We start from the raw sequence: 27399 nt of genomic DNA on the forward strand, positions 1-27399 counted from the left end.
ACCCAACTGCACCTTCCTTTACCCAATCCACCCTCAACTTCCTTTACATTCTTCACCTGCGTTCACCTCCGTACCCCACCTTTACCCATCCTCACTTCAGGCCTCTCTAATGTACTCACCCGCTCACCCTCCTTATTTGCTTTCCCCCTCATCCACCCTCATCCTCTTACATCTCAGCCCTCAATCCACTTTACCCACTAATAACAGAACTCACAAGCCCAATAATAACATTTGGAAGTCTTTGAAAAATCAAAATGCTGACAAAATAAATAAAGTCATCGGGCCGATTTTACCAAAAATGGGCGCAAAATCGTGGTAAAGTTGAGCGTCGGGCCTAAAACGCGGTCCAGACCCGACCCAAGGCCAATCACGCCTTTACCAACGGTCGATCTGGGCGCCGATCCAGCGTGTGCCTGGATCGGCCGGCGGGCCGATTTAAATGTATTTGCATGCATTTAAATTCGCCTAATGAAGCCCGCGCCCAACTTTACCGAAGTTTCCCACTTTACCATCCTCCGCCCCAATCTGCGCCCGCGCAATTACCGACCTGTGAAATAAAAGTCGGGAGCAGGTGCCTCCACAGCGAGGGTGTGAGACGAGGTAGGCGCCTTGCGATCGGAGGCTCCGTGGTACTTACGTGCGTTGGAAGTCGCGGCCATTCCACTGTTCCAGGTGGGTGGCATCTCAAGGACTGTGGCGGGGGGGGAGGGGGGGCTGCACCTCTGCACAACACTGAGCCCTGCAGTGCAGCTGGGTCCTAGCACCACAGCTCACTGCAGGCTGAAGGCTGAAGATGTGCACAGAGTGCACATAGCACTGCAGCCTGCCAAAGCAGCCAGGGACTGTGGCTGTGTGCAGCCTGGGGCTGGGGGGATTGAGGGTAATGGGGGGGCTGTGGCTGTCAATGTGCTAGGGGCAAGCAGCATTGCATGACTCCAACATCTGCTCCTCCCCACCCCCCCCCCCCACTCCCCAATCCACCACCCCTGCCCCCCCCTCCCCTTACCCCCACCCCCCTTTCAGAGTGGCGAGATGGTGTTTGGAATGCAACCAATCGATGTGGCTGTACTATTGGTTGCTGCTGGAGCCGAGGAGGAGGAACTGGAGGAAGAACTGCAGGCCCAGGAGGCCTGGGCCGTACCACCTACAGGGCTGGAGGGAGACGACCATCAGAGGCAGGAGGTGGCCAACATTCTTCCAGGGCAGGGGCTTCACAGAAGGAGGGAGGAGAGACCCTGGCACTTCCGTGCACGAGTCTCCTTCGAGGAGATGTTGGACACGTATGCCGCTGACGTCTCCGACTCCGAAAGGAGACCGTGCGACACCTATGTGACCTGCTGCAGGACCTGGCGCCGTGGGGGGGGGGGGGGGGGGCTGTCGGATTGACGGCAGCCCTGAACTTTTACGCCACCGGCTCCTTCCAGAGCCCGAGCGGAGATGTCTGTGGCATCTCCCAGTCTGCAGTCCACACGTGTGTCAAGCAACTCACCGAGGCCCTGTATGCCCGAGCTGGGCAGTTTATCAAATTCGACTTGGACCATGCCCATCAGGAAGCCCGGGCTGTGGGGTTCGTGGCAATTGCGGGGATGCCAAATGTGCAGGGGCTGGTCGACTGCACCCATGTTGCCCTCAGGGCCCCCCTACAGGATCCACGATGATTTGTCAATAGGAAGGGGTTCCACTCCCTGAATGTGCAAATCGTCTGTGACCACAACATGACCATCATGCACGTCTGCACCAGACATCCAGGTAGTGTGCATGATAGCTACATTGTAAGGATGTCCGACATCCCTCAGGTATTTGAGGAGGAGCCCAGGCTGCGGGAGTGGCTACTGGGTGATAAGGGTTACCCGCTCCGCACATGGCTGATGACGCCTGTGCGGAGGCCTGTGACGGAGGCGGAGACCCGCTATAATGAGGCCCATGTAGCCACCCGCGCGACAGTGGAGAGGTGCATTGGGCTCCTAAAGATGCGGTTCCGGTGCCTGGACCAATCCGGTGGGGTCCTCCAGTACAGCCCCCTGGTCACCTCGCGCATAGTGGTGGTGTGCTGTGCCCTGCACAATCTGGCTCAGGAGCGAGGTGACCTCCTGGAGGAGGAAGAGGAGGCGGAGGAAGAGGAGGCGGAGGAAGAGGAGGCTGAGGGCGCCATGGAACACCTGCCAGCCGGTGCAGGGCTGGCAGCGCAGCGGAGGTGTGTGAGGGCGGCAAGACAGGCTCTGATCACCATGCGGTTCAGTGGCTAGGGTCTGGTGATAGTGGGATCCATTCCCCCCCACCCCCAACACCGGAATGTGCCTTCCAGTGATCCCGCGCATTGTCACACCGGAGTGGTAGGCCTGGGTACTCCGTGCTCACGATATATCTGCCAGGCAGGAGGGTGGTGATGACACGCTACGCACTATTCGGATGATGCCCTGGTGCAAACCAGTCTGACTCCTGCCTGAGATCCACATGCACGGTGGCACCCGGGCCCACGCTGGTCTAGTGGGTAAGGGATCCGAAACCCCCATACAGGGCCCTGGGGCAGGTGGGTTGGGGGACGGGAGGTCATCGCCCGTGGGGTATGAGAGACCAATGGCTTCCTTTGCCTCCTTTGCTCAGTGACACCACATTGCGGGCCCTCCCCAACTGATCTCACCATGAGGCATCCATCGGGTGACCGTCAATGGGGCAGGGATGCTATTCGAGACAACCTATTCGCAGGTGGTTGTGGAAGGAATACATTTAATTCCAGTAAAGGTAAGCTGGTGAAACACGGAAACCTGTGAAAAGAGAACACTGCGGCTTCCAGTCCTTTCCAACTCGTGCAGCCCTTCTCCCGTGCCATCCCAGAGCAACTGCGACCTCCGAACCTCACGCTGCCTCGCACTGCGCCTCAGTGGCTCCCCAGAATGTACGGTGGAGGGGGAGGGGGCCAGCTGCCGACCCACGCCCCGTAGCCTGTGATGCGCGTGTCCGTCCTTTAGAGGCCATGGACCCTGAGGGCCCTGACCGGCTTCCAGGTGTCTGGGGTGCTACCATGGAACCCTCTTCATCCCGCTGCCCCTGAGATGCCCCAGTGTCGGGAAGGAGGGAGTCGGAGGGTGTTGCCGTAGCCACGGTCTCCTGGCTGGAATGCCGCGGCGTGGGCTCGCGCCCTTCCTCCTCCCTGGGTGCCCCTATTGTCCCCTGGGTCACTCCATGGGACACCGATGCCTCTGCAGTGAGCTCCAGAAGCCGTGGTGCCACCTGGCACTGCCAGTCCTGGGGGACCACCTGGGTCCTACCCATGGTGGCAGGCCCCCCTCGGCGGGGCACACCCCCGATCTACCTCGATCACTGGTCTCCCTCCACCATCCTTCCGACCTGCAGTCCTTCAACAGCCTTCTGCACTTTCCTGGTCTTGCTCTGCCTTTCCCTGGTTCGGGGGGGGGGGGCGGGGTGACGGAGCAGGTGAGTGATGTGTCAGCCCCTGGGGGGAGGGGGGGTTGGAGCAGGCAGTCTTCAGCCGATCCCTCCTCCCCACCGGAGGAGGGATTTTCCACCCCCCCCCAGGGGTTGACACGTCACCCACCCGCTCCTTCCCCCCCTCCCTCCCCCCCTTCCCCCGGGGCAGAGACGTCACATCATCCCCATCAGACACCACCCCACCCACCCCCACCAGGGAAAGTCTAAGGCAGCACAAACAGCACTGGGGATGAAAGGAATCCCCTTTGTAGGATAATGTCCAAGGACATTCCTTTCATCCCCACTGCTGTCAGCGCTGCCTTTGACTTTCGCGCCCGTGCGCGCTGTGCTGTTCGGCGCTCCGACAGATGCAAATGCGCTAGGCCCCGCCCACTAAACCCATGCCGAAAAAAGGCGTATGGGGGCGCTGGAGCGCGGCTGCCGGGCGCGGGTCTGATTTACGGCTGCACCCGGCACTTAGTTCCGATTTGGTAAAATCAGCCCCATCGACTTCAGGAAGCGTAAAGGAGAACATGTCCCTGTCTACATCAATGGGGACGAATAGAAAAGGTCGAGAGTTTCAAGTTTTTAGGTGCCTAGATCACCAACAACCTGTGCTGGTCCCCCCATGCCGACTCTATAGTTAAGAAAGTCCACCAACGCCTCTACTTTCTCAGAAGACTAAGGAAATTTGCCATGTCAGCTACGACTCTCACCACCTTTTACAGATGCACCATAGGAAGCATTCTTTCTGGTTGTATCACAGCTTGGTTTAGCTCCTGCTCTGCCCAAGACCGCAAGGAACTACAAAAGGTCGTGAATGTAGCCCAATCCATCACACAAACCAGCCTCCCATCCATTGACTCTGTCTACATGCTTGCCTTCATCGGCCGGGGTATTGAGTTTAAAAATTTGCAAGTCATGTTGACGCTTTAAAAAACCTTAGTGAGGCCGCACTTGGAATATAGTGTTCAATTCAGGTTGCCACACTACCAGAAGGATGTGGAGGCTTTGGAGAGGGCACAGAAAAGATTTACCAGGATGTTGCCTGGTATGGAGGGCATTAGCTATGAGGAGAGGTTGGAGAAACTTGGTTTGTTCTCACTGGAGCGACGGAGGTTGAGGGGCGACCTGATAGAAGTCTACAAGATTATGAGAGGCATGGACAGAGTGGATAGTTAGAAGCTTTATCCCAGGGTGGAAGAGTCAATTACTAGGGGCATAGGTTTAAGGTGCGAGGGGCAAGTTTTAAAAGAGATGTACGAGGCAGAATTTTTACACAGAGAGTGGTGGGTGCCTGGAACTCGTTGCCGGGGGCGGTAGTGGAAGCGGATAAGGTAGTGACTTTTAAGGGGCGTCTTGACAAGTACATGAATGAAATAGGAATAGAGGGATATGGTCCCCGGAAGCGTAGGGGGCTTTAGTTAAGTCAGGCAGCATGGTCGGTGCAGGCGTGGAGGGCGAAGGGCCTGTTCCTGTGCTGTTATTTTCTTTGTTCTTTGTACATTTCCTGCTGCCTCGGCAAAGCAGCCGGCATAATTAAGGACCCCACGCACCCCGGACATTCTCTCTTCCACTTTCTTCCTTTGGGAAAAAGATACAAAAGTCTGAGGTCACGTACCAACCGACTCAAGAACAGCTTCTTCCCTGCTGCTGTCAGACTTTTGAATGGACTTACCTTGCATTAAGTTGATCTTCCTCTACACCCGAGCTATGACTGTAACACTACATTCTGCACTGTCTCGTTTCCTTCTTATGAACGGTATGCTTTGTCTGAATAGCGCGCAAGAAACAATACTTTTCACTATGTTAATACCTGTGACAATAAATCAAATTTTAAAAAATCATTTGATGTTTAGGTGGTAAAAAGTGAGAATCTTCTGAAGCTATTTAGTCTGTCACAATAAACAGAAAATATTGGAATTGGTATGTAAAACATAATCCTCTTAAAAGCTCATAAAGCTCAAAATAAACAAGCACACATTCTCCTGAACAGCTGTGTTGATAGACCTTGCTGAGCAGAAGCCATTACAATCTTTGAAAACAATCAAAAACTCTGATATTTGTCAAGGTTGACATAGCCAAATTGGTGCCTGTGCTGTTCTTTAGCGATATTGTGGAAGCCATGGGGAGAATATAAACAATTAGCTATTGATGTGACATTGGGCTATGCTGTCCACATTGTATTATGCAGAATAGCACTTTATCCAGTGGATACTCTATCCTAATGAATCTGAAGACTTTTCCACATTTACAATTCTATCTTTTAACTTGACAGTTTGCAAGTTGTCATAAGTAACAATCTGGCAACCATATTATGCAATGGTCACTTACCTTTCCCATTCATAGCAGTATCATCTTACTTTGGTAAACATGGATATAGTTCAAGCTATCTCATATGATGATACACTGTAAGGCGCAACACTATTTTACTCACTTTTTATACTTCTCCCACTGGCAATCTATGGTTCACATCTATATTCAACACCAGTGTAGATGTGATTAAAAGAGACTACCAATATGCAGCCACTTTGCTGAAGATTATAGAAGTTGTGAAATATCCACTTCCAGAATGGTGCTGGGAATTTTCATGCAGCAAAGTGCAGTTTTCCTGACCCAGCGCCATCCCTGCGCTGCTGAAAATTGCCAGACAGAAGTGGGATAGGGACTTCCATGCTTCATTTACCTTTTTTCCTTCCACCTGACTCCAAGTGGGAACTGTAACATCTGGCATATATGTACTCGCTATCATATTGGGTAAAGGCAAACAATAGGTGCTCTTTACCCGTGCCCGGAGCAAGTAAAAAGCTTAATGCCTGTTTGAGGCCCCTTTGCAAGGTTGCTTTGTTCCTGAGTCATCCTATGACAGTCCTGGCTTGACTAGGGAAATCAGCTTTAGGGTTTGCCATCTAGGTCCAAATAATATGAAAGTAATTTACCAGCATGTGGAGGACTTCTGCCAACCATACATTAAAAAAAAACAATTGCAGACATTACACCACTTCCCATCATTACTGCTCTCTCAGCCCATCAGCATTGCTGCTAGTCCCAACCACTAATCTCTCACTCATAACACCTAATCTATGTCCCTCTCTCTTCACCCCTGCTGTGGCCCAGTTTTCACTACTCTTTGCATTGAGATTTTGCACGTTGCTGATTCCATTATAGTGAGGTCCAAGGCCCGATATATGGGGAGTCTTGGGCTTTGCTATTCAGGTTCATGCACCATACCCCTGTGTGATTAATAGTGAATGTAGACACATTTCTGGGTCACTGTGTTGCAGACATAACTGGCCTTTTGCACCTGGATTCAGTACTTGCAGACCAGAGGACGATTTATTATGTGGCAGTTTCTGCTCATTGTGTTCACATTGCAATAGCCTCCAATAACATTACAAAGTTGCTGGCCCCTCATTCAAAACTTTATGACTCAGCATTATAACTTGAAAGGCCCTTGCAGAATTCCTGAGGGAAGCTTGATCCACTGTTTAAAACTATTGCATGACAAGGAATAATTACTCTTCAACTGAAAACAAACACTAGCTAAATTCTCTGAAGTGGTTTATCTTGTCATATACATTCTTAAATAGATAATTAGCACTATAAGCAAATTAAATTGTCAGCATAAAAAACATTCTGTAGAAAAAAGTCAAGACAAAAAACAACATAAAATGGTGGAAATTCACAGCAGGTCAGCCAGTATCTGGAAGAGGGATGATTTGCATGTGGTGAGGGAGGATGAACCATCAGATGCTGATTAACCTGTTGTAGTTCTCCAGCATTTGTTTTTATTTTACTTTAACATTTGTGTCTTTTTACCTGAAACACCCACATTGCTGGATTGAGGTGTCAGACTATTTTAGAGATGCAACCATTGCCTAAAGAGATTTGCAGTCTGTGCATTATTTGCTCTTATTCTACTTTGAAGAGGGTGAATTTAATATTCACTCAGGTAGTGCAGGAGAATGTAACACCTTTCTTTACAGTTTCCATTCAGTATCAGCATCAATCAGTCCCACACTTCGGGCATGTTGGGAAATTTCTCAGCTTGTTGCACCCACCTCAGGAGAAAGTGTGCCATCATATGCAGTTTTACCCCTGGGAGGGTGAGTGTGGGATGGAATTGGGCCCGTTCCACCCAGATGCAGATCAGAGGAGGTGATGGGCTGCCAAATGCAAAGACAAAGGGTGAGATTTTCCATCCAGTCCTGATGTGGGGAGGGTGATAACAACAGGAAATCCCCTTGACAGTGGTGGCACTGGAAGATCTCACCATCAGCCAATAGCAGGCCACCCACCTCCACAACACACTCACAGGTGGGGGATGGAAAATCCGGCCTGAACTGCTGCATGCCTACCTCATTTCCTTGGGACTTCATCCCTTGTGTTTTGTTAAATATTAGGTTCTCTAGCTCTCACCCTCACATCCCATCAGCCACCCACCTAGTCCTCCTTCCCTATCCATGCCAATTCATACCCCTCACCTATCTCCCCATGGCTCCCCATATGCTCCATGCCAATATAATTCCAACTCAGGCTCTCCCCACACATCCCCATGGGCTGTTATAGCCTCCATATCAATTTACTGCCAACTCATGCCAACCCATTATCCCATCCACCCTGTCTTATATATTCTATACAGTAAGGAGTCTAACACCACCAGGTTAAAGTCCAACAGGTTTATTTGGTAGCAAACGCCACTAGCTTTCGGAGCACTGCTCCTTCATCATCCACATCATTATATGTTCTATGCCAACCTAATGCCAACTCATGATGCCACCCATCTCAAAACACCTTATAGCCCTCATGCCAATCCCTGCTGTCACCCACCACCTTTTGCCCTTACACCCTTTACATCAACTCACTCATTATCCACCATGGACAGACCTGAGGAGCTATGCTGAGATGAAATAAAGTAAAGATCTAAGTTGCAACCCTGACAAAAATAAAATAACACTCCTGTTACAAACCCAGCTGATGTTATTTGCGAGGGTATTCCAACCTGGGACACCGATTCATGGCGGTTATAATGCTGTTTACAGGAATGGTATGAGAACAGCAATCAGCCCAGTCATATTGCAATAGGGAAAGACACATATGCATGAACAGGATTATAATGATCTAAGACAGTTATGTATAGGAACTACTGAACACATCCATACAGTTTTCATAGAAATTATCCTTTTGATCCAAAATACATTTATGAGATCTGATCTCTTTCAGGACTTCCCTCTTCCCAAACAACATCCAATTTAATAGAGCTATAAGTAAAGGCCATCTTATAGTTACTACACGGTAAATGATTGAGGAGTTATTCTGGGGAATGTCTCTTCTTGGTTCAGAAAAGTATGGTTTTAATTGCCACCACAAATTTTTCGGCACATTTGCTTCTGATCTGCTAGCTAAAATCGACTTATGGGCTTCTAAGTGGAATCTGCCCCTCAGGCTGTTGGATGGATACTGCCTCCTGCTTCCACGAAAATGTTGCCAATTATACTGTTGTTTCCCTTTGATGCTTCTCTCTGTGTATTTTCTGTCTACCCCTCAGCTTCTGTAGTCCTAAAAGATTCCCTGGCTGGTGCAATTGGGTACCCAAGGTGTTTCCTATTAGCAGAATGATGTATTCTTCCAGTCTGTTTCTAACTAATCTCATTAGTGGGATGTACATCCTGTGAAATACCTTTTAAAATGCTGGTGACTTTTAACCTGCTGGCACATTCATGACGCTTCCACTCAGGGAAGGCCATTTAAAGCCTCAAGTACTTAATCCCTTATCAAAACAAACAGATGTGTATTCATAACCCCACATCAAAGACAACTAATCCTTAAATAATTTCAATCAAACTGTGCATTTACAACCAAACACCTTCTGCCTCTGCTACTCGGAACAAATATCTCTTTATTTTCCTCAGGTCCTTCTACATAATGAATCCAACAAACACTGACTACTCCTTCCAGTGGGTATCTGAGAGTGCACCAGATGTACGGATGCAGCCAATGTTCTTCTGCATGACAGAAAAGGGGTATATATCAGCAGGGAAGAAGACTGAGGTTAGTTCAGAGACTACTGTTACTCTGTAAGTGACATATTTATACAAGGCCTTAGTAAAGCATCCCAAGATTCATGACAGATGTGTAAATCGGACAAAATTTCACACAGAGCCACCACGTAGGAAAATATTAGGATAGATGAGAGATGAGGGCTAAAGAAACTAGGAATAAGCTACCGAGCAGAATTAGATGAATGCAGAAGACTAATGTTTTTTAGGGCTTGTGGACGTTACAGCGATGGCAATGAGGCCAGGCGATGGCTGGATTTGAAGATAAAGATAAGAATGTTAAATTCGAGGCTTTGCTGGGACTTGGAACCAATATAGGTCAGTGAGAGCTGTTCCTGGACCTGGCCAAACTCACCAGCAACAGGAGAGGGAGCATGCAGTGTCCATGGGCACCATTCAGGCCTTCTGTAGTTGCAGGGCACTGCAGCAACTGGAGTGCTTCATCAATCCCTTTAAGGTACTTGGTGCAAGTTAGGGCAGCAGCATTTTGGAGAAGCTGGAGTCACAGAAGACAGGCAAGAGGAAGCTGGAGATAGTAGATACTGGAGGGAGCAAAAGTTTGGATGAGCATTTGTGCAGCAGATGGTCCTTGGTTTTTCTTTTCCCAATCCACAGCTCGCATGGCTCTCTTTTGGGTTTACCCATATAAACCAACGTAAATAAACTGAGGGACAAAGCAAGAGAGATAGCCTTTTAAAGGGGGACTACCCAAAACAAAAACAAATTACAACTGAAACTTAAAACATCAAATCAAAAGGTGATTAAAGGGGCTGATAAGACACTCTAGTCACTCCAGTGCCCAGCGACCACAGAAGGCCTGAATGGTGCCCTTGCAGTGGACACTGCATACTCCCTCTCCAACAATACCCAGCCGCAAATGTAGCCACAGTAGAGGGGGAGACAGTTAGTTCAGATGACCCCTTGGTCGCCCACTGTCTGGATCTGTTGATGGCGAGTTTGGCCAGGTCCAGGAGCAGGTTCACAAGGAGCTCCTCCTCTTTTCTGCCCTCGCCACACCAGGTGCCCCAAGATCAGGAATGTGGGGCTGAAGTGCAAATTAACTAGCAACAAAAGATTTTTAAAATACCTCAAAAGGGAGTGCAGCCGAAAGCAACCTATGTAAACATGGTCCACAGGCATCACAAGACTGCAAAAATGGCAGGTTTCTTGGAAGACCATGAACTGGTACAATCTGTGGTTGTATGGGACTGCTGTATACAACACCCTCCACCAGGGACCTCCACCACCGGATCGCAACAAGGCACACCAAGGCATGTCCAGACGACAGGTGAGAGCACGGAAGTCGAAAGTGTGCAGCAGCAGCCCATTCAAGATATCCCACCGTCCAGTGGCTGAAGGCACGAAGGGCATTTCCATGAGGCAATTCAGACTGCAGGGTTACAAACCCTGTGAGTGGGGTGGGAGAAGGTAGTTGGGGCTTAGGGTGTGCTCAGGTGGGAGTACACAACACAGCTGCACTTCCTCAAGACCACATGTGGGATCAAGTCTGAGCATGATCATTTGGATGTCATGGATGATATCGGTCATGAGCCAGACGCAAAGTACATTGTCCTTACTCAGGGCAATCAAGTTCTTTATATTAGAGACACAAATGGTCTGGTCAACCGACGTGGGGTTGGTGCTTTTCCAATTAGAAAACTGGTGGACCTGCCCTAGTGATTCAGCACCAACACTAGCATTGAACTTTTCAGCCCAGATTTGATTCCTAGAACATATCATATTGTGCTAAAATTCGGCATACCTGGAAAAACAGGTGTGCCTTACATCTGGAAAACAATCAAATAATTTCTTCAAATAAGAGGCCCCTAAATGATTATCAGGACCCTGAACCCAGTCTAGGAGAACTAGATGCCAATTGTAGCACCCTTATTGCAACCAATTGAGATTAGCTAACTGAACCAGACTACTCTACCTGTGGATCGATTGTACATTATACCATATAGCTACTAAGTAAGACACCAGAGGGAGCTCAAATACTATTTTTTATTAATTTTGTACCATTATACAAACCACTGATTGAAGTTACCATTCGTCATTGTGTGAATCTAATTATGCTATTCCAGACTTGCTGTTTAATAAACCAAGATGACAAATTGGCCCAATATCAGCCCAAATCACAGCCAGGGTCAAGTTAATAAAAACCTACAAAATGCCTAATTGTGTTAATTACTAACTAGTCTAATTTGTAAAGAGGCACTTTTATCTGCAACATAATACTAAAAACTCTGTGGCATTATGGATGTAATTTACAGCATTAGTTCATTTATTTTTGGCCATTCTAAGTGGGAGAAATGTGTTGTTCCGCAGGAATAAGACTCGGTCACGGTAAATAAGTGGTCATTACTAACTGCAAAGATGTGTCTTGCCTGGCTGTAGAATCTATTGAAAAGCATGTTGAACATCTTTTTGTTTCCACTTGTATCTTCTGAGACTGAAGAATGATGTTTTTGACATAGCATAATTATTGGCATCAGAATAGATTTCAACAGCAATAGTATCAGCCTCACCACATGGTTACCAATCTCGCATGACCATTTGTCCTTTTCTTCAGGTCAGCTTTCAGTTTGTGCCTCAGCAGTTGAACATCACTGAATCATTCTGGAGCTTCATCATTCCAGATCAAAATATCACCATACCCTTCCTGTTATGTGGCAATACGACTGAACCATCGGTTTCCCTTGAAGACTCCCACATCAATTACAAATTTGTGTTGGAAGGTATGTGTTTGAATTTTTTCACATAAACAGAAGTGGGATTGGTGCTTTTCCCATTTTCCCATAATAAATTTGGCAATGCAGCTTCCATTAGTATTCTTTTTCTGAAGCATGTTGTTAACTCGTGGTCCTTGTGGCCTGGATTGTTAGAAATGAGTTGTTAATCGGGAGAGGAAGAGCCTCTGAGAATGGAATCCAAGTTGACAGGTTTGAATTTTATCAGGGGTTAGTTTTAGGGGAGATTAAAAATGGAATTCTTTAGCCTTATCAGATGGCCCGTGGGATTCCTGATGCCCCGCTGAATGGAGTGTCGGCCCAAAGTTAGGATTCCCAACGAGTGCCAAGGCAGTTAGGATTCACCTGACCCATCGCCCCCTGTAATGACCTCAATGGGGTCCATGAGGTTGGCCTCTTGGTATATGAGCTCCCTGATTGAGGCAATGATTGTCTGCCCAATCAGGGAATCTGACATGTATATATTGAGGAGAGTCAGGGCTACTGACACTCTGGATTCTGCCTTTGTACCTGAAGCACTCTTCGGAGTTGAATTGAGTTTGTAAATAAAGAGAATCTGGTGAAGGGACTCTAGTTTCTGAGGAATTATTTCAGTGGTGACGAGGAAAAAGAATGACCCTAAGAAACAGCTGGCTTTGCTTGGGGAAAGCTATTTTGAGGCATCATGCCTCTGTTTGGGAAACTGGACTCTTTTGACCCTGCCGTGGACAATTGGGGTTGAGAGGACAGGCGAAAACATGTGAATTTGGGTTGACGCTTAATGAGATGTTTAGAGACCATTTGGTGTGCAGAATAAATAACGTAGCTATCCAAAAACGCCTGTTGGCTGAAACCCAACTGGACTTTAAACAGGGGCTACAGTTGACCTTATCATTGTAAACTGGTGCAAGAGGGGCATATAAGTTGCAAGGTATTCGAACGCCAGTTCAACTAAGTTCGGGGATCACAACTTGAGTGCAGGTGATTACGTAGCCTTCCTCAGGAAGTATCCAGATACAAGTAAACCCAAGTCTGCTCACAGTGGCAAAGCCAAGCTTTGACCAGACAGTTAACAGTCCCTTCAGAATCCCAACTGGTAGGGCATTGTAATTGTTGCCGGTATGTGGAGTCAGAGCATAAAAGTAAGCCTTAAAGACCTAGAGTTAGGAAAACAACACATCGGCCAGTGTCCAGGAGAGTGCACACCCTGGAAAGTCCACCTACATCCGACGTGGAACAATTGAATTGCACAGCAATGTCCAAATCGGACACAATTAAGACAACCGTAAGATAAAATGACATACAGTATTCATGGAAGTTGATGCAGACGGGACCGTGGTCGGAGAATCAGCGTTGAGTAAAATTCGCACTGGACTTCAACCCTTAACTTTAATGATGACTTCAGCAAGACTGAGAACTTAAACAGGGGAAATTCTGAGAACTGTGGGTACAACCTTTGTTTCTCTCTCTTACGAAAAGCAACTGGTTCGGTTATCATTAATGGTAGTGGAGGGCTCAAGCCTAATGGGGCAAAACTGGTTGCAAGAAATCCAGCTGGATTGGGTAATCTTTTTCCAGTTTAAAAAATAGTCACTTAAGTGAAGTCCTGCTCAAATACCCAGAAATTTTCCGAGAAGGGCTAAGAACCATAAAAGGAGCTGGGGCGCCCTTACATGTCGACCAAGATACAGTCCCGCAATTTTTCAGGTCTGGCTTGCATCATTTGCATGAAGGGAAAAAGTGGAAAAAGAAAATAGAAGTAAAAATAATTGCAGTTGCAGCTGGATTAGGATTCGCAGAAATATTCCACAATCAACACTCTAAAGAGCCTCGACCAGTACCTTTTGGAGTATCGCAGCCTACTTGATCTTTCAGAGAATAATGGAGGACATGTTACAAGGTTTACCCCAGGTGGCATTTATCTGGATCACGTTCTCCAGGTAAAACAAAGGTGGAACACCTACAGAACCTAGGCAAAGTTCTTAGTCATTTTCCAAAGGGCCAGCATGCACCTAAGTAGTGAGAAATGCATCTTCCTGGTACCTCAAGTGACCTATCTGAGCTACAAAGTGGACAAGTCAGGTCTACATCCTTTGGAGGATGATTCCAGGCGATTAAAGAGGACCCAGCTGCCACGTCCATCGACGCATTACAGTTATTTCCAGGGCTGGACGTACTGTGGAAAATTTATGCCAAACCATGCCTCCATCTTGGTTCTGCTACACTGACTGCTAAAAAAGGATTAAGCTTGGGAATGCCTGTCATTTAAGAGAATAAAGTACCATCGTCATATACCTTAGCACATTATGATCCTAAAAAGGAGTTAGTGCTAACCTGTGATGGTTTCCATACGGCATCCGGGCAGTATTAGCACATGGCCAAATGGAGAGGAAAGCCAAACAGCATATGCCTCCAGGATCTTGGTCATAGCGGAAAGAAAGTATGCCCACAATGAAAAGGAAGAGTTGGCAGTAATATTTGGAGTGAAAAAACTTCATCAATATCTTTATGGGTAGAAATTTGTGATTGTCACCAATCACAAGCTGCTACTGGGGCTACTAAGAGAGCACAAAGCAGTGCCACCAGTAGCATCAGCCCATATCCAGTGGCAAGTGTTATTACTGGCCGCCTACAACTCTCAGTTGAAGCACGGTCTGGGAAGCCTCGTGGCAAATACAGGTGCCTTGAGTAGACTGCCTTTAGCAGACACCCTACTATCAGTAGAAGAGATGGTAATAACCATGAATTTTCTGGGTACCCTTCGAGTACCCAGAATACCCAAATAATATATGTCTTTGGGCGCAAAAGGACCCAGTCCTCGCAAAAGCTAAACAATTAGTGCTGACGGGAGAAATCGAAAGACCAGCACTGCCCCAATTCCATCCATATTGGAGTAGAGGAGAGCAGCTCACTGTAGAAGATGGTACTGCTATGGGGGGCATGAGTGATTGTTCCAAGTCAGGGCCACCATTCCATACTGGCTGAACTACATCAAGGACACCCTGGAGTATCCAAAATGAAGATGTTGGCAAGAAGCTATGGTGGCCCGAAATGGAAGCGGACATAGCGGTGCTTGTGGGTCGATGCCAGTAAGGACAAAAGTTGCCACCAGCAGCTCCCCTATACCCATTTGGCTGGGTAGACCTTGGACTAGACTGTGCAAGGATTATGTAGGCCCATTCATGAGCTTGATGTTTCTAGTCATAGTGGATGCCCACTCCAAGTGGATGGATGTCCATCGGGTGCATTCGGTGACCACAACAATAATGATAGAGAAACTTCGTGCCTCCTTTTCAACACATGGGATTCCGGAGATGCTCGTCTCTGACAATGGAACATCTTTTGCCAGCCAGGAGTTCACCAGGTTCATGAGTCAGAAGGTGTAGCCACAGCCTCCTGGCTGGAAGGTCCCAGCATGGGCTCCTGCCCTTCCTCCTCCCTTGGGGTTCCTGTGGGCCCCTGGGTCACTCCATGGGACGGCGGTACTTCTGCAGTGAGCTCCAGAAGCTCCGGCATCACCTGGCCCTGCCAGTTCTGGAGGACCTGTGTCCTACCCATGGTGGTCGAGCCTTCTGCCACCTATCAATGGCCGCAGCAAGTGCCCTCTGAGACTGGGCCATGCTCTGCAACCCCTCAGCCATGACCCTCTGAGACTGGGCCACGTTCTCAAGGGCTGCTGCTGTAGCCTGCTGTATCTCAGCGCTGTCTCATTTTGTCTCCTGCAAGCTCTCGAGCCTCTCAGCCATGTGCCGCAGAATCTCAAGAAGCTTGTTCAGTCCCTCAGTTGTGACCTGCTGTGACTCGGCCATCGCTTGGAGCTTGCCACTCATGGTAAGGATCCCCTGCTCCAGGCTTTCCATTGCAGACACCACCCTTGCAGTGTTGGCCTGTGAACCATGCAAGACAGGCAATACCTGGTCCACCTGAAAACTTTGGGACTCCTCCCAACAGCCTCACAATTGGTAGAGTGTGGCCATCAGCCCCTCCTCATTCCTGGCTCTGTTGCTGCATCTCCAGCAGCTGAGGGAGAAGTGATCTCAGAGGTCCAGCATGTAGCCTGGGGCCAGCTGAGTCCTCGCCTCCGGTAGACCCCCGCGTGCCAGAGGCCTCAGACGTTCTCACCTCCACCCGATGTATATTATCAGATGTGTCGTGCTCACCAGAGAGTGACCCAGAAGCCTCATCACTAACTGGACCAACCGACGTGTCAGTATCTGGGATTGTGAGTTGTGAGGTGGAAGCTGACGCCAAAACTGTGCCACCCTCAGAGGTCCCTTCAGCCATATTCTCTGAGGACTCATCTGAGCTGTCCTGACCAGGATGGACGGGAGCTGCAGTAGCCATCGCTTGGAGCCTGCCACTTATGGTGAGGATCCCCTGTTCCAGGCTTTCCACTGCAGACACCACCCTTGCAGTGTTGGCCTGTGAACCATGCAAGACAGGCAATAGCTGGTCCACCTGAAAGCTTTGGGACTCCTCCCAACCACCTCACAGTTGGTCGAGTGTGGCCGTCAGCCCCTTCTGTGTTCCCTGGCTCTGTTGCTGCATCTCCAGCAGCTGAGGGAGAAGTGATCTCAGAGGCCCAGCATGTATCCTGGGGCCAGCTGAGTCCTCGCCTCCGGCAGGACCCTGCGTGCAAGAGACCACGGACGTCCAGATGGCCCCAGTGCGTCCGGTTCTGTCGCTGCAACACAGGGCGCAAAGTTAAGTGCAAGGAAGGGAGAGGAATCCGGAATGCCAAACACATGATTCACATTTCTACATCGAACGTAGAACAAAGCACAAAGAAAATTTCATCACAGGAACAGGACCTTCGGCAAGCCTGCAGCGACCAGGCTGCCCATTTGATTTGTAACCCCCTACCCTTCCGGGGACCATATGCCTCTATTCCCATCCCATTCACGTAGCTGTAAAGACGCCCCTTAAGGTCACTATCATATCTGCCTCCACGACCTCCCCCGGCAACAAGTTCCAGGCATCCACTATCCTCTCTGTGCAAATCTCGTACATCTCCTTTAAACCTTGTACCCAAAACTCATGCCCCTGAGAAGTTGCCTCAAATTGAGTGGAGGATTGACAGGTGCTCACTTCTCGACGGCAGCCCGACCATGCTGTTGTTGACAGCCCATATCTCCCCTTCCCTTGACAGCCCCAGCGCAGCGTTCCTCAAAGAGGGTGAGGACCCGGATATCTGGCTCACCACACACTGTCTTCGTCCTCTGGTGTTATGGTCGGTCTTCTCCTGTGGAGACAGAAGGAGCCATGAAAGAAATTATGGCATGACTCCTGCAGAGTATCAAGTGGTGGCCCTTAGAGGGCAAACGCAGTGGGGCTCTTGGGGGAGATAGGAAGAAGGTGCTTGGGGGCCAGGGGCTGGAAATATACAGGGTCCTGGGGATGGGAGGACCTGGGGGAGATTTGGGGGAAGATGCTGGATGGGGTTAAGCACTAACCCTTGCTGCCTGAATGAGGTCATTGACCTTTTTGCGGCACTGTTTCCCGATTCGGGGGGGCCAGTGCCAAGGTACTGACCATGGCAACGACTGCCTCCCAGGCCGCATTGCCATCAGTCCCCCGGGTCTGCATCCTCCTGGGGGGAAGAAGGTGTCCCGCCTCACCTCTGCTGCATCCAGCAGCCTCCCCAGGTCATCCTCAGAAAATCGGAGGGGCTGGTCATGCGCTCAATTTTTCCAGGACTGCCTGCCTGCCTTTCCAGCCTTGGGTATTTTATGGAGCTGCCCCTCGTTAGGGCAGATCAGCTGCAGGCAGTTTGGCAGAGCATTCCAGCAAGTTACATGCAGTTTGCTTCTTAGCATTGAGGGGAAGGCAAGTGAGCACTTGCAGGTGTGTTGATGGGGAGGTGGGGGGGGAAGTGGTGGTGGATCAGTGTCTCAATGATTGGGGACAGGGGAGAGAGAGGGAGGTGTCATACAGCCATCGGAGTCTGGAGGAGAAGGGGGCCTTGGGCAGGAGGGTCCAGGGTTGGGAGGGGGGGGTGCGGATATCACTCTGTCTGAAATCGATAGGTGGAGGGGGGAGGGTGGATCTCTCTGCCTGAGATCAGTGAGGCTGAAGGAGGGGGTCTGCTGCCAATTCCTGAGATCAGTGGGGGAAGGGGGGTCCGCTACCACTCTGGCTGCGATCAGTGGAGGGGGGGGGGGGAAGGAGGGTCCACTGCCACACTGTCTGATATTAATAGGGGGCGAGGGGCTGCGATTGGTATGGGTGGCGGGGGGGTGGGGGATAAGGGGGCCGCTAATGTTGGGGGGTGGGGCAATGTTTTTGGGGTTAGGGGGAGGCATTATCCGGCCCGGGAAGGATGTGGCAGGGGAGCGGCATTCTATCATTTTTTTTCTGCGTATGCGCAGTTGGAGGCGCCAATTGGAGCTGCAGGGTTTCGGGCGCATTAAGCCCCGCTCGCAGGCTTGTGCAGTGCGATTCGGAATCGTTGATATTTTTGCAGGCAGATTGCATATGCCTGAGAACCTAGAATCAAAATGGTAAAATATTTGAGTGTGGAATTCGTGTGAAAACTGGAGTAATTCACACTGGTTTTCTCAGTGGGAGTTCACACTAGAATCTCTCACACTCAGTGCGCTATAGAGGCTACCAGCATACATATCATTAAATTTCAGAGGGTGGGGCCTGTTCTAGCTGGAGAGACTGAAATCAGCGTACTGAGCAGGCGACTGTGCATGCACCGATCTGTCAGTGCCGAGATCAGCGCATGCGCAGTGGCCCCGCACTGATGGCCTCCCGACTGGCCAGCAATCCCCCCAACCCTCCCCCCCCCCCCTCCCCCCACACACACACACACACAGTCCCGACCTCCCATCCCACAATGCCGACTCCCGCCCCAATTACTGGCCTTCCTCCTTGCCGCACCGATCCCTATGCAGAGTAGCAGCGGGACCCCCCACCCCCACCGATCACCTCTCAGGCCCTGTTCCTAAGTCCCACCCCCTTTGCACTGCCCCATGCCCGATGGGCAGTGCCACGATGCCGCCCGGGCATTGGCACTTTGCCACTTGAGCACTGCCAGGGGACACAGGATGCCAGGATGTCAATGCCCAGGGAGCACCCCCGCACACCCAACCTTCTGTGGTGCCCCCTTTCACCTCAGCGGGATCGGGCCACTAGCTCCCCGCTACTGTAAACCCTGCTGGAGTGAAATACTCCGAGCGAGGGAGAGAGGGAACATTATCATGTATTTTAAATCCTATGAGCAGGCCTGGGTCTTAAGTTTCCGGGCCCGCTAATAGGATTTAAAATATATGGTAATGTTAATTGCCATAATTTATGCACCTCCCCACCAATTTCTGGCACGAAGTTGACACCGCCTGAAATCCAGCGCTGGGAGATGCGAGCAGGCCGGGACACCCAGCGCGGATCTCGTGCATCAGGAGCCGCTGGAATCTCCCAGCCCGCTGCGCTAAAAATGTAGCGCAGCAGGATGGGAGAATCGACCCCCATGTCTTCCCCACGGTTCTCTCAAACCTTGTCTTCCCCGTCCTCTTCTCAGTCCTTTTTTCTCCCACTTCCTCTCGACCCTTTCTCCTGTTCCCCCCTCCAAGGGTCACCGTTACATCACAGCAGGGTGATGGGCCTGGGTTGGCAGTGGTAGGTGGTCTGACCGCAAGGCAGGAGGGTGATGAAGACTTGCTGTGAGGGAAGCTGTGAAGCTCCTCATGATAACAAGAGGTCCGATTTCTGTCCACCTCAAGATGTTCCACTAAGCTCTCTTCTCAATCCTGAGTGTGCAATGGGGCATCTCATCTGAGCTACTGTTAGTCCATGGTTTGGCGGTGGGGGAGGGGGGAGTGGTTAGGGAAGGGGGTTAGGGAAGGGTGAAGGAATTCAGCTGATAAAGGGGTTTATTTATCAACCAGGATGTGTTACTCTGGCTCACATGGTATCCTATTTGAGGAAAAATCTGTAGGGTCAGTGGGAAGATGAGGTTGGAGCTGGAGACACAAGAGCCACCCGCCCCCACTCTATCATCCCCCACTGATGAGGCTGCCACGTGAAGTGATAGGCTGCTCAGACTAAAAGTGAAACAGGATTTAATAGTGAAATTGAAAATTTGGTGCCCCCTTCTCCCGAACTAGCACTGCGAAACTTCACCCATTCCAACTTCACACATTCCAGCTCAATGCTCCTGCAGCTTCTTTATCCTATATTACCTCCTGCTCCTTCTAGGTTTTCCTCAAGACTACACTTCAGAAGTGGAGGCAGCCTGCTGCTTTCCATGCCCTCTGATTTGTAATGCTCTTGGCAGGGGTCCTCTGGATTGTTAGCATTGAGGGGAAAACAAGTGAGCACTTGTAGGTGTGTTGATGGGGGGGTGGGGGGGCGGGTGGGGGTGGATCAGTGCCTTAATGATTGGGTAAGAAGTTTAACAACACCAGGTTAAAGTTTTTGTAGAAACTAGATGTCTGTGTCGATATGCGCGATCTTCTTGGCGATCCTCTCCACTTGGAGCCGGCAGTTTGCGGTGTCGATGGTAGTCATGATGTGGAGATGCCGGTGTTGGACTGGGGTAAACACAGTAAGAAGTTTAACAACACCAGGTGGGTGGGGGATGGGGGGGGGGGGGGGGGGGGGGGGTGGGTGGGATATCACTCTGCCTGATATCAGTAGGTGGAGGGGGGAGGGTGGATCTCTCTGCCTGAGATCAGTGGGGGAGAAGGGGGGGTCTGCTGCCAATTGATGGGGAATGGATGGGGGGCCAGTGGTCGGGCCGTGGGCAGAGAGCTGGTGATGTGGGGGGGGATGTGGGGGGATGTGGGGAGGGGTCGGATGCAGTTGCAGGGCTGGCCAGCGATAGAGCTGGCCAGCAATAGGGAGGCCATCAGTGCAGGGCCACTGCGCATGCGCTGATCTCGGCACTGACAGATCGGCGCATGCACAGTAGCCCACTCAGTAAGCTGATTTCAGTCTCTCCAGCTAGAACAGAGGCCGCCTGGCTGAACTTTGGGTGTCACGAGTGTCACCATATCATTCTTTTTTCCCCGAGTCCCACTAAATGCGCCAGTATCAGGAGGGGGGGATTCAGAAGGGCTACTGACTGCCAGGGTCTCCCTAGTGGAAGGCCCTGGGCTGAATTCCTTCCAGCACTTCCTCCTTCCTCGGGATGCTCAGTGGCTCCCAGGTCACCCCATGGGATGGAGGGACCGGTGAAGTGAGCTCCTGATGCCTCAACATAATCTGGCAATGCCAGTCCTGAAAGCCTGCCATAGTCTGAGTGATTTTAGCGATGTTTTCAGACAGGTCCCCTTTACCTGAGCCAAATGGCCTCAACCATGGTCCTGTGTGACTGCGCCAAGTTCTGGAGTGCCGTAGCAATGTCCAGTTACACCTTTGAGATGTCCGTGTGTTCCTGGGACCTGCTGTTTTGGGCTTCAGCAAAGGACAGCACTGAGTGAGCCACGCCTTGGACATCATCATACATAGCGCCGACCTCTTGCCCCATGCTTTGCACTGTGGCAGCCATCCTCTCAGTGTTGACTGGGTACCATGATTGCCGTCACCATCTCCTGCAGGTGCCACCCTGGATGGGTTGCCCTCAACTGAGACTCAAAACATTATCCCTGTTCTCGCTCCACAGTTGTCAGACCTGCTGAAATTTTCCAGCATTTTCTGTTTTTATTTCAGGTTCCAGCATCCACAGTAATTTGTTTTTATCACCTGATAGTGATTCTGGAAGAGAAAGAAAATGGGATCAGCTTTTGGGAACCTCAATGTGGGAATTGATAGAATTGATAAAAGTCCTTTGGACTCTCACTTGTTCAGGTCAACCTGACCTTGCAATCAGACAATATCTGCTCCGGGGCTTCCCACACAATTTCCAATGTCTTGTCCTCAAATGGTGTGAGGACCCACAGCTCTGGTATGCCCCCGTCCTCTTTCCCTTGTCTCCCTCCTGTTATGTTATGTGAGGTCTTGCCCTGGGGGACACAGAGGAAAGAGACAGTGGCCAGATGGGCATGGGGCTTGACATCAGAGATATGTGTGGGATCTGGGATAAGCCTGTGAAGGATGATAATGGAGATCAGTGGGGTGGGGAAGTGGAGTGTTCGGAGGGAGATGCTGGTCGCCGATGCTTGAAGGCTGGAAGTGTACATTGTTAGATGGCAGAGATTGTTTTTGGGAATGGGACGACAGGTGGGTGCTCCACCTTGCAGCTCAAAGGCCTACATTCAGCTTCTTCTTTGACAAGTTTTCATGAATAATACTGAGCCACAATTGCCAATGTATCTTCAATCACCCACCTTCCCCCATTCATATTACTGAGCCTCAATCCCAATGGCATATTGAACAGCGTTCCCCCTGGTCATGCTGTTGCTGATGACCACCTCAGCCACCACCTCATAGGCTGCTGACCGCGTCGGCCACACTGCTTCCCAGGCTGCTGACCGCCTCAGCCACCACCTCATAGGCTGCTGACCACCTCAGCCACCACCTCATAGGCTGCTGACCACCTCAGCCACCATCTCATAGGCTGCTGACCACCTCAGCCACTGCTTCCCAGGCTGCAGACCACCTCAGCCACTGCCTCATAGGCTGCTGACCACCTCAGCCACCACCTCATAGGCTGCTGACTGCCTTGGCTCCCAGACGGCTGACCACTTCACAGGCTGCTGACTATTTCAGCCACCACCTCATGGGCTGCTACTACTACACTGGCAGGAAGTCAGTCTCCTACCTTCCTTGGGGAACAGGGTGGTCCTCCTCTCCTCAACTGCATCCAGCATTTGGTCCACATCAGCATCAAGAAATCTTGGGACTGTTCTTCTTCGAGCTGTCTACATTGCTGAAGTGAATGTGCAGTGTGGGGATTGCTTATATACTGTTCTAACTTGTTAATCCTGGAGGTGATTCTTGACTCTTGCGAATCAGGTTCCGCTGGGGTCGGAGGATCCGTGTTTCATGTGAGGAGCATTTAAATATGGTGGATGGCTTCTGTTGAGCTCTGCCAGCGGCAGCACGAATCATTCCCATTTTCACGCAGGCAAGAGTGAAAACGGGAGAATTCCCCCCAAGTGTCAGGAATCAAAGTGGGAAACTGCTCCTGAGTGAAGACCTGGTATGTCCTACTGTGAGAGGGAGCTGGGGTATGTGACTCCCCTGAATCCCTGAATGTAACTCAGTGGTATGCTTATTGGCCGGGAGCAGGTCCACAGTCAATCCCCTTAATCAGACGTCAGCAGGATGACACAAAAACAAAAGATAGGGGAAGGTGAGATACATGAATAGATTGCAAACAGATTGTGAAAATAAACATCAATGCCATAGAGTTAAATTTTATTTCAGTATTAACACTGTAAAATTTAAAATAGATGAGAGTGCTGAAGATATTTAACACACACTCATTTTATGTTACTTCACTGAAGAAAAAGCACTCTTCAAACCAGAAACTGTGCCGTTTACAAAGCATCCACAATGTTATGGCTCTCCTCCTCTGGGTCACAAAAATGTTAAACGGCCCGTGTCTGCTAGCACCAATCCTGTTCCTTGTGTCTCCCACAGGCCACAAAGCACACAAGATTGTCAACATGTTTAATAAAGAGTCGAGTCCATTCAGCTTCCATTTCAAAGAGGATACACTGTACTCGGAGGGATATGTCTCCAAACTTACTGTGGAGCCGATGGAGGGCATCATTCTCCCTCACAGCAGGTATGGAAATCAGCCAGAATTCACAGCCCAACGAACAGCTCAGTGAACCACATTGCTCCAGGTTAATATTGTCAACCATGGAACTCATGAGCTCTGCCCATGAAAGTCTAGGTATAATTATCTGAACTTGGGTGATTCTGTGGCTAAAGTAGAAACACCAAAGTTTGCTAGCCTTTGCAGGATTGTGTCTTGTTGTTTGGGATAATGCCAAGTTTTATTTTTCAGCCTTGATCAGGAAAATTCTTTGACAAGTTTTCATGAATGACACAGAACCAGGATTGCCAATGGATCTTCGATCACCCACCCTTCCCCATTCATGTTACTGAGCCTCACAATTTCAATGGCATATGACATGAGACTGAGAACCTGTCAAAGCAAGGAATCCCCAAGACTCAGTGATGGCAGTCCCACCTCTGAGTTACAAAGTTCTGGGTTCATGTCCATTCCAAAAACCGAAGCACGTCACGCATGGTGACACTCCAGTGAAGTACTAACAGTTGAAGGAACTAGAGCAGATCACATAGCACGATTCCAATACAGCTTTCTCATTCTCCTGGCTAATAATTATTCCTCAATCAGCAATGATATTATCAATTATCTCATTGCTGTTTTGGGATATTCCTTCCTTTTTCAAGTGATTCAAGCTGAGTTATCCCCAGAAATGACACAAACAGACTAGAAGCTATGCCACAGTACGAAATTGGGCCATATTCTGCAACAATTCGATGAAATGATTTCGCTCAGTACTGGGGAAGATTAAATCTGTTACAAATACATACAGTTTGAAGTTTTGGTGCATTAATTCTGATGATGCCGACTCTACCTAGGATACAATCACATGCAACTCATGCACATTGCAGTCCCTGACCTCGGTTCCCATTTCTCATGAATGAACGATAGAAAAAACTAGTGCCAAGAATATTTCTAAATACCACATCTACGGGAAGATTTTCCAACTATCAAATGAAAACCAGTCAGGTACTTCCTCAGAGAAATGCCGACACGTTTGTGCAAAGTAATATCAGCGAAGCAGCAACCAATCATACTCAATTCTATATGGTAGTAACCTGACAGAATGGACTGCACATTGGCTGTTAAATAGTACTAAAGACCTGTGCTCCAGAATTTGCCATGCCCCTAGCCAAGCCGTTCCAGTATGGCATCTACCCATCAATGTGGAAAATTGCCCAGGTATGTCCTGTATGCAAGAAATAGTAAGAGTTTTAACAGCACCAGGTTAAAGTCCAACAGGTTTATTTGGTAGCAAATACCATTAGCTTTCGGAGCGCTGCTCCTTCGTCAGATGGAATGGAAATATTTCCACTCCACCTGACGAAGGAGCAGCGCTCCGAAAGCTAATGGTATTTGCTACCAAATAAACCTGTTGGACTTTAACCTGGTGTTGTTAAAACTCTTACTGTGTTTACCCCAGTCCAACGCCGGCATCTCCACATCATGACTACCATCGACACTGCAAGAAATAGGACAGATCCAACCTGACCAATTACAGCCCCATCAGCCTATCCACGATTTCAGCAATATCCTGCTCATAGACATTCAGTTTGGGTTCTGCCAGGGTCACTCAGCTCCTGATACCATTACAGACTTGGTTCAAACATGGACAAAAGAGCTGAACACCAGAGGTGAGGTGAGAATGACTGTGCGTGACATCAAGGCAGCATTTAACCCAATGTAGCATCAAGGAACCCTAGTAAAACTGGAGCCAATGAGAACCAGGGAATATTCAGGGAATGATGAAATACTTTGTAACCTCACAATCAACTGTACTAGTCTGTAACCTCACAGTGAAGTGTAACTGGTTTGTAACCTCACAGTCAACTCTCCTAGTCTGTAACCTCACAGTGAAGTGTAACTGGTCTGTTACCTCACAGTAAACTGGGCCTAGTCTGTAACCTCACAGTGATCTATACTTGTTTTGTGGAAATGCAGTGCCCACTCTTCTAATGATTTTATCTGTTTCACTCAGAATACCCATTGTGTTCTCCTGTATTTCAAATACTGATGGAAATGTGAACTGGAATGTTGTGTGTGACGTGAAGTCAAAGACAGTACCTTTGACCTTAAATGTCAAGATGCAAGGATACAGCATGAAAGCTACAGTGACCTGTGAAGGTAGTGATGGAACAGTGTCTGAACTCAGTCACCAGACTATCAATGAGATCTCCTTCGGAGAGGTTAGTACTGAATGTCAGCTACTGGATAAATAATTGTATGATCTGGCTATCTAACAGTTCTTTTATCCCTGATGCAAGGTGACAGTTTTTGGAGAACAGCTAGAGGCTGTATCACTTCTTTCTCTCTCTCCTTCCCCGTCTCGTTCTCTCATTGTTTTATAGATGTTATGTTCCAAAATGTCTTTTCATTTCTCATGAATTTCACCTCATGTACCTGATGCTCACTGCTTTTGTGTCATTACATCATCTCCAACTCAATATACATATAGACGGAGGTGTGTGTGCATTTGTTTATGTATGTGTGTGTCTGTATGTGCCTGCCTATGTGTGTGTTTTTCTGTGTGTGTGTGAGAGTTTATATGTTTGTGTGTGCCTGTGTGTATGTTTTTGTGTGTGTGCATTTGTGTGGATGTGTGTGTTTCCGTTTGTGTGTTTTTTGTATGTGTTCGCATGTATGCATGTGTGTGAGTTTGTATATTGGTGGGTATATGTTGGTGTGCGCATATGTGTCTGTGTATGTACGTGTGTGTGCCTCTCTGTATGTGTGTGTGTCTTTGTGTATGCTTGTATATTTGTTTGTGTGTCTGTGTTTCTGTATGCGCTTGCGTGTGTATTTGTATGGTGTGTGTGTGTGTGGGGGTTTGTGTATGTCTGTGAGTATTTTTGTGTGTGCGTTGCTGTGTGTTTTTGTAGATCTGTTTATTTGTATGTTTGTGTGTGTGTGCTTGTGTGTGCCTGAGTGCCTTTTTGTGCGTTTGTATATGTGTATGTGCGTCTCTGTGTGAGTGCTTGTGTGTGTGAGTTTGCCTGTTCGTGTGTGTGTGTTTGTATCTGTGTGTTTGTGTGTGTGACCTTTTTATTAGTATTATTGGTATAGTTTATTCAGAAAGAATAGTATTTCCTCATCTTGTTTTCCAAGGGAATTGATCATTTTGAGTTTTCGTAGTGTGGGATGGCTGTTGTTGGGAATTTTGTGAGATATTAGTTGTTGGGAAAGCTGTAGGTGAGTTCCCAAGTGAATCGTTCTTTTCCCTGTCCTTACATTGTAGGTCAGCCCAATCTGAAGGTCATACCACATCTTGTATCACTGAAACTATATTGCTTTACCACACCAGCCATCCCATGGCCTCACTGATAGAAGTTGCCTATATGGGGTTTCATGACCTCTATGGAACGTTGGTTAATGCGTCCAAGTAAAATCCCTCTGTGTGTTTCATGAACACAGTGATTAATACTTGAATCTTAAACTGGCTAATGTCTGCGTTAAAATGCCACACAAATTAATTTAACAGAAACAGCTTGGTTAGTGT

At 48.9% G+C, this 27399-nt stretch overlaps 1 protein-coding gene across 1 annotated transcript in view; it reads left to right on the plus strand.

The window, feature by feature from the left end:
• LOC144493118 (hydrocephalus-inducing protein-like) overlaps positions 1–27399 on the plus strand; it is a 182603-nt gene that overhangs the window by 63184 nt on the left and 92020 nt on the right. The window contains exons 6-9 of the mRNA XM_078212020.1: positions 9342–9480; positions 12061–12226; positions 23747–23894; positions 25882–26089. Of these exons, the coding sequence (XP_078068146.1) occupies positions 9342–9480; positions 12061–12226; positions 23747–23894; positions 25882–26089 (661 nt within the window). The remainder of the gene's footprint in view (positions 1–9341; positions 9481–12060; positions 12227–23746; positions 23895–25881; positions 26090–27399) is intronic.

This window comes from Mustelus asterias, chromosome 4 (assembly GCF_964213995.1).
Source record: "Mustelus asterias chromosome 4, sMusAst1.hap1.1, whole genome shotgun sequence".
In the NCBI taxonomy this organism is placed as follows: domain Eukaryota; kingdom Metazoa; phylum Chordata; class Chondrichthyes; order Carcharhiniformes; family Triakidae; genus Mustelus; species Mustelus asterias.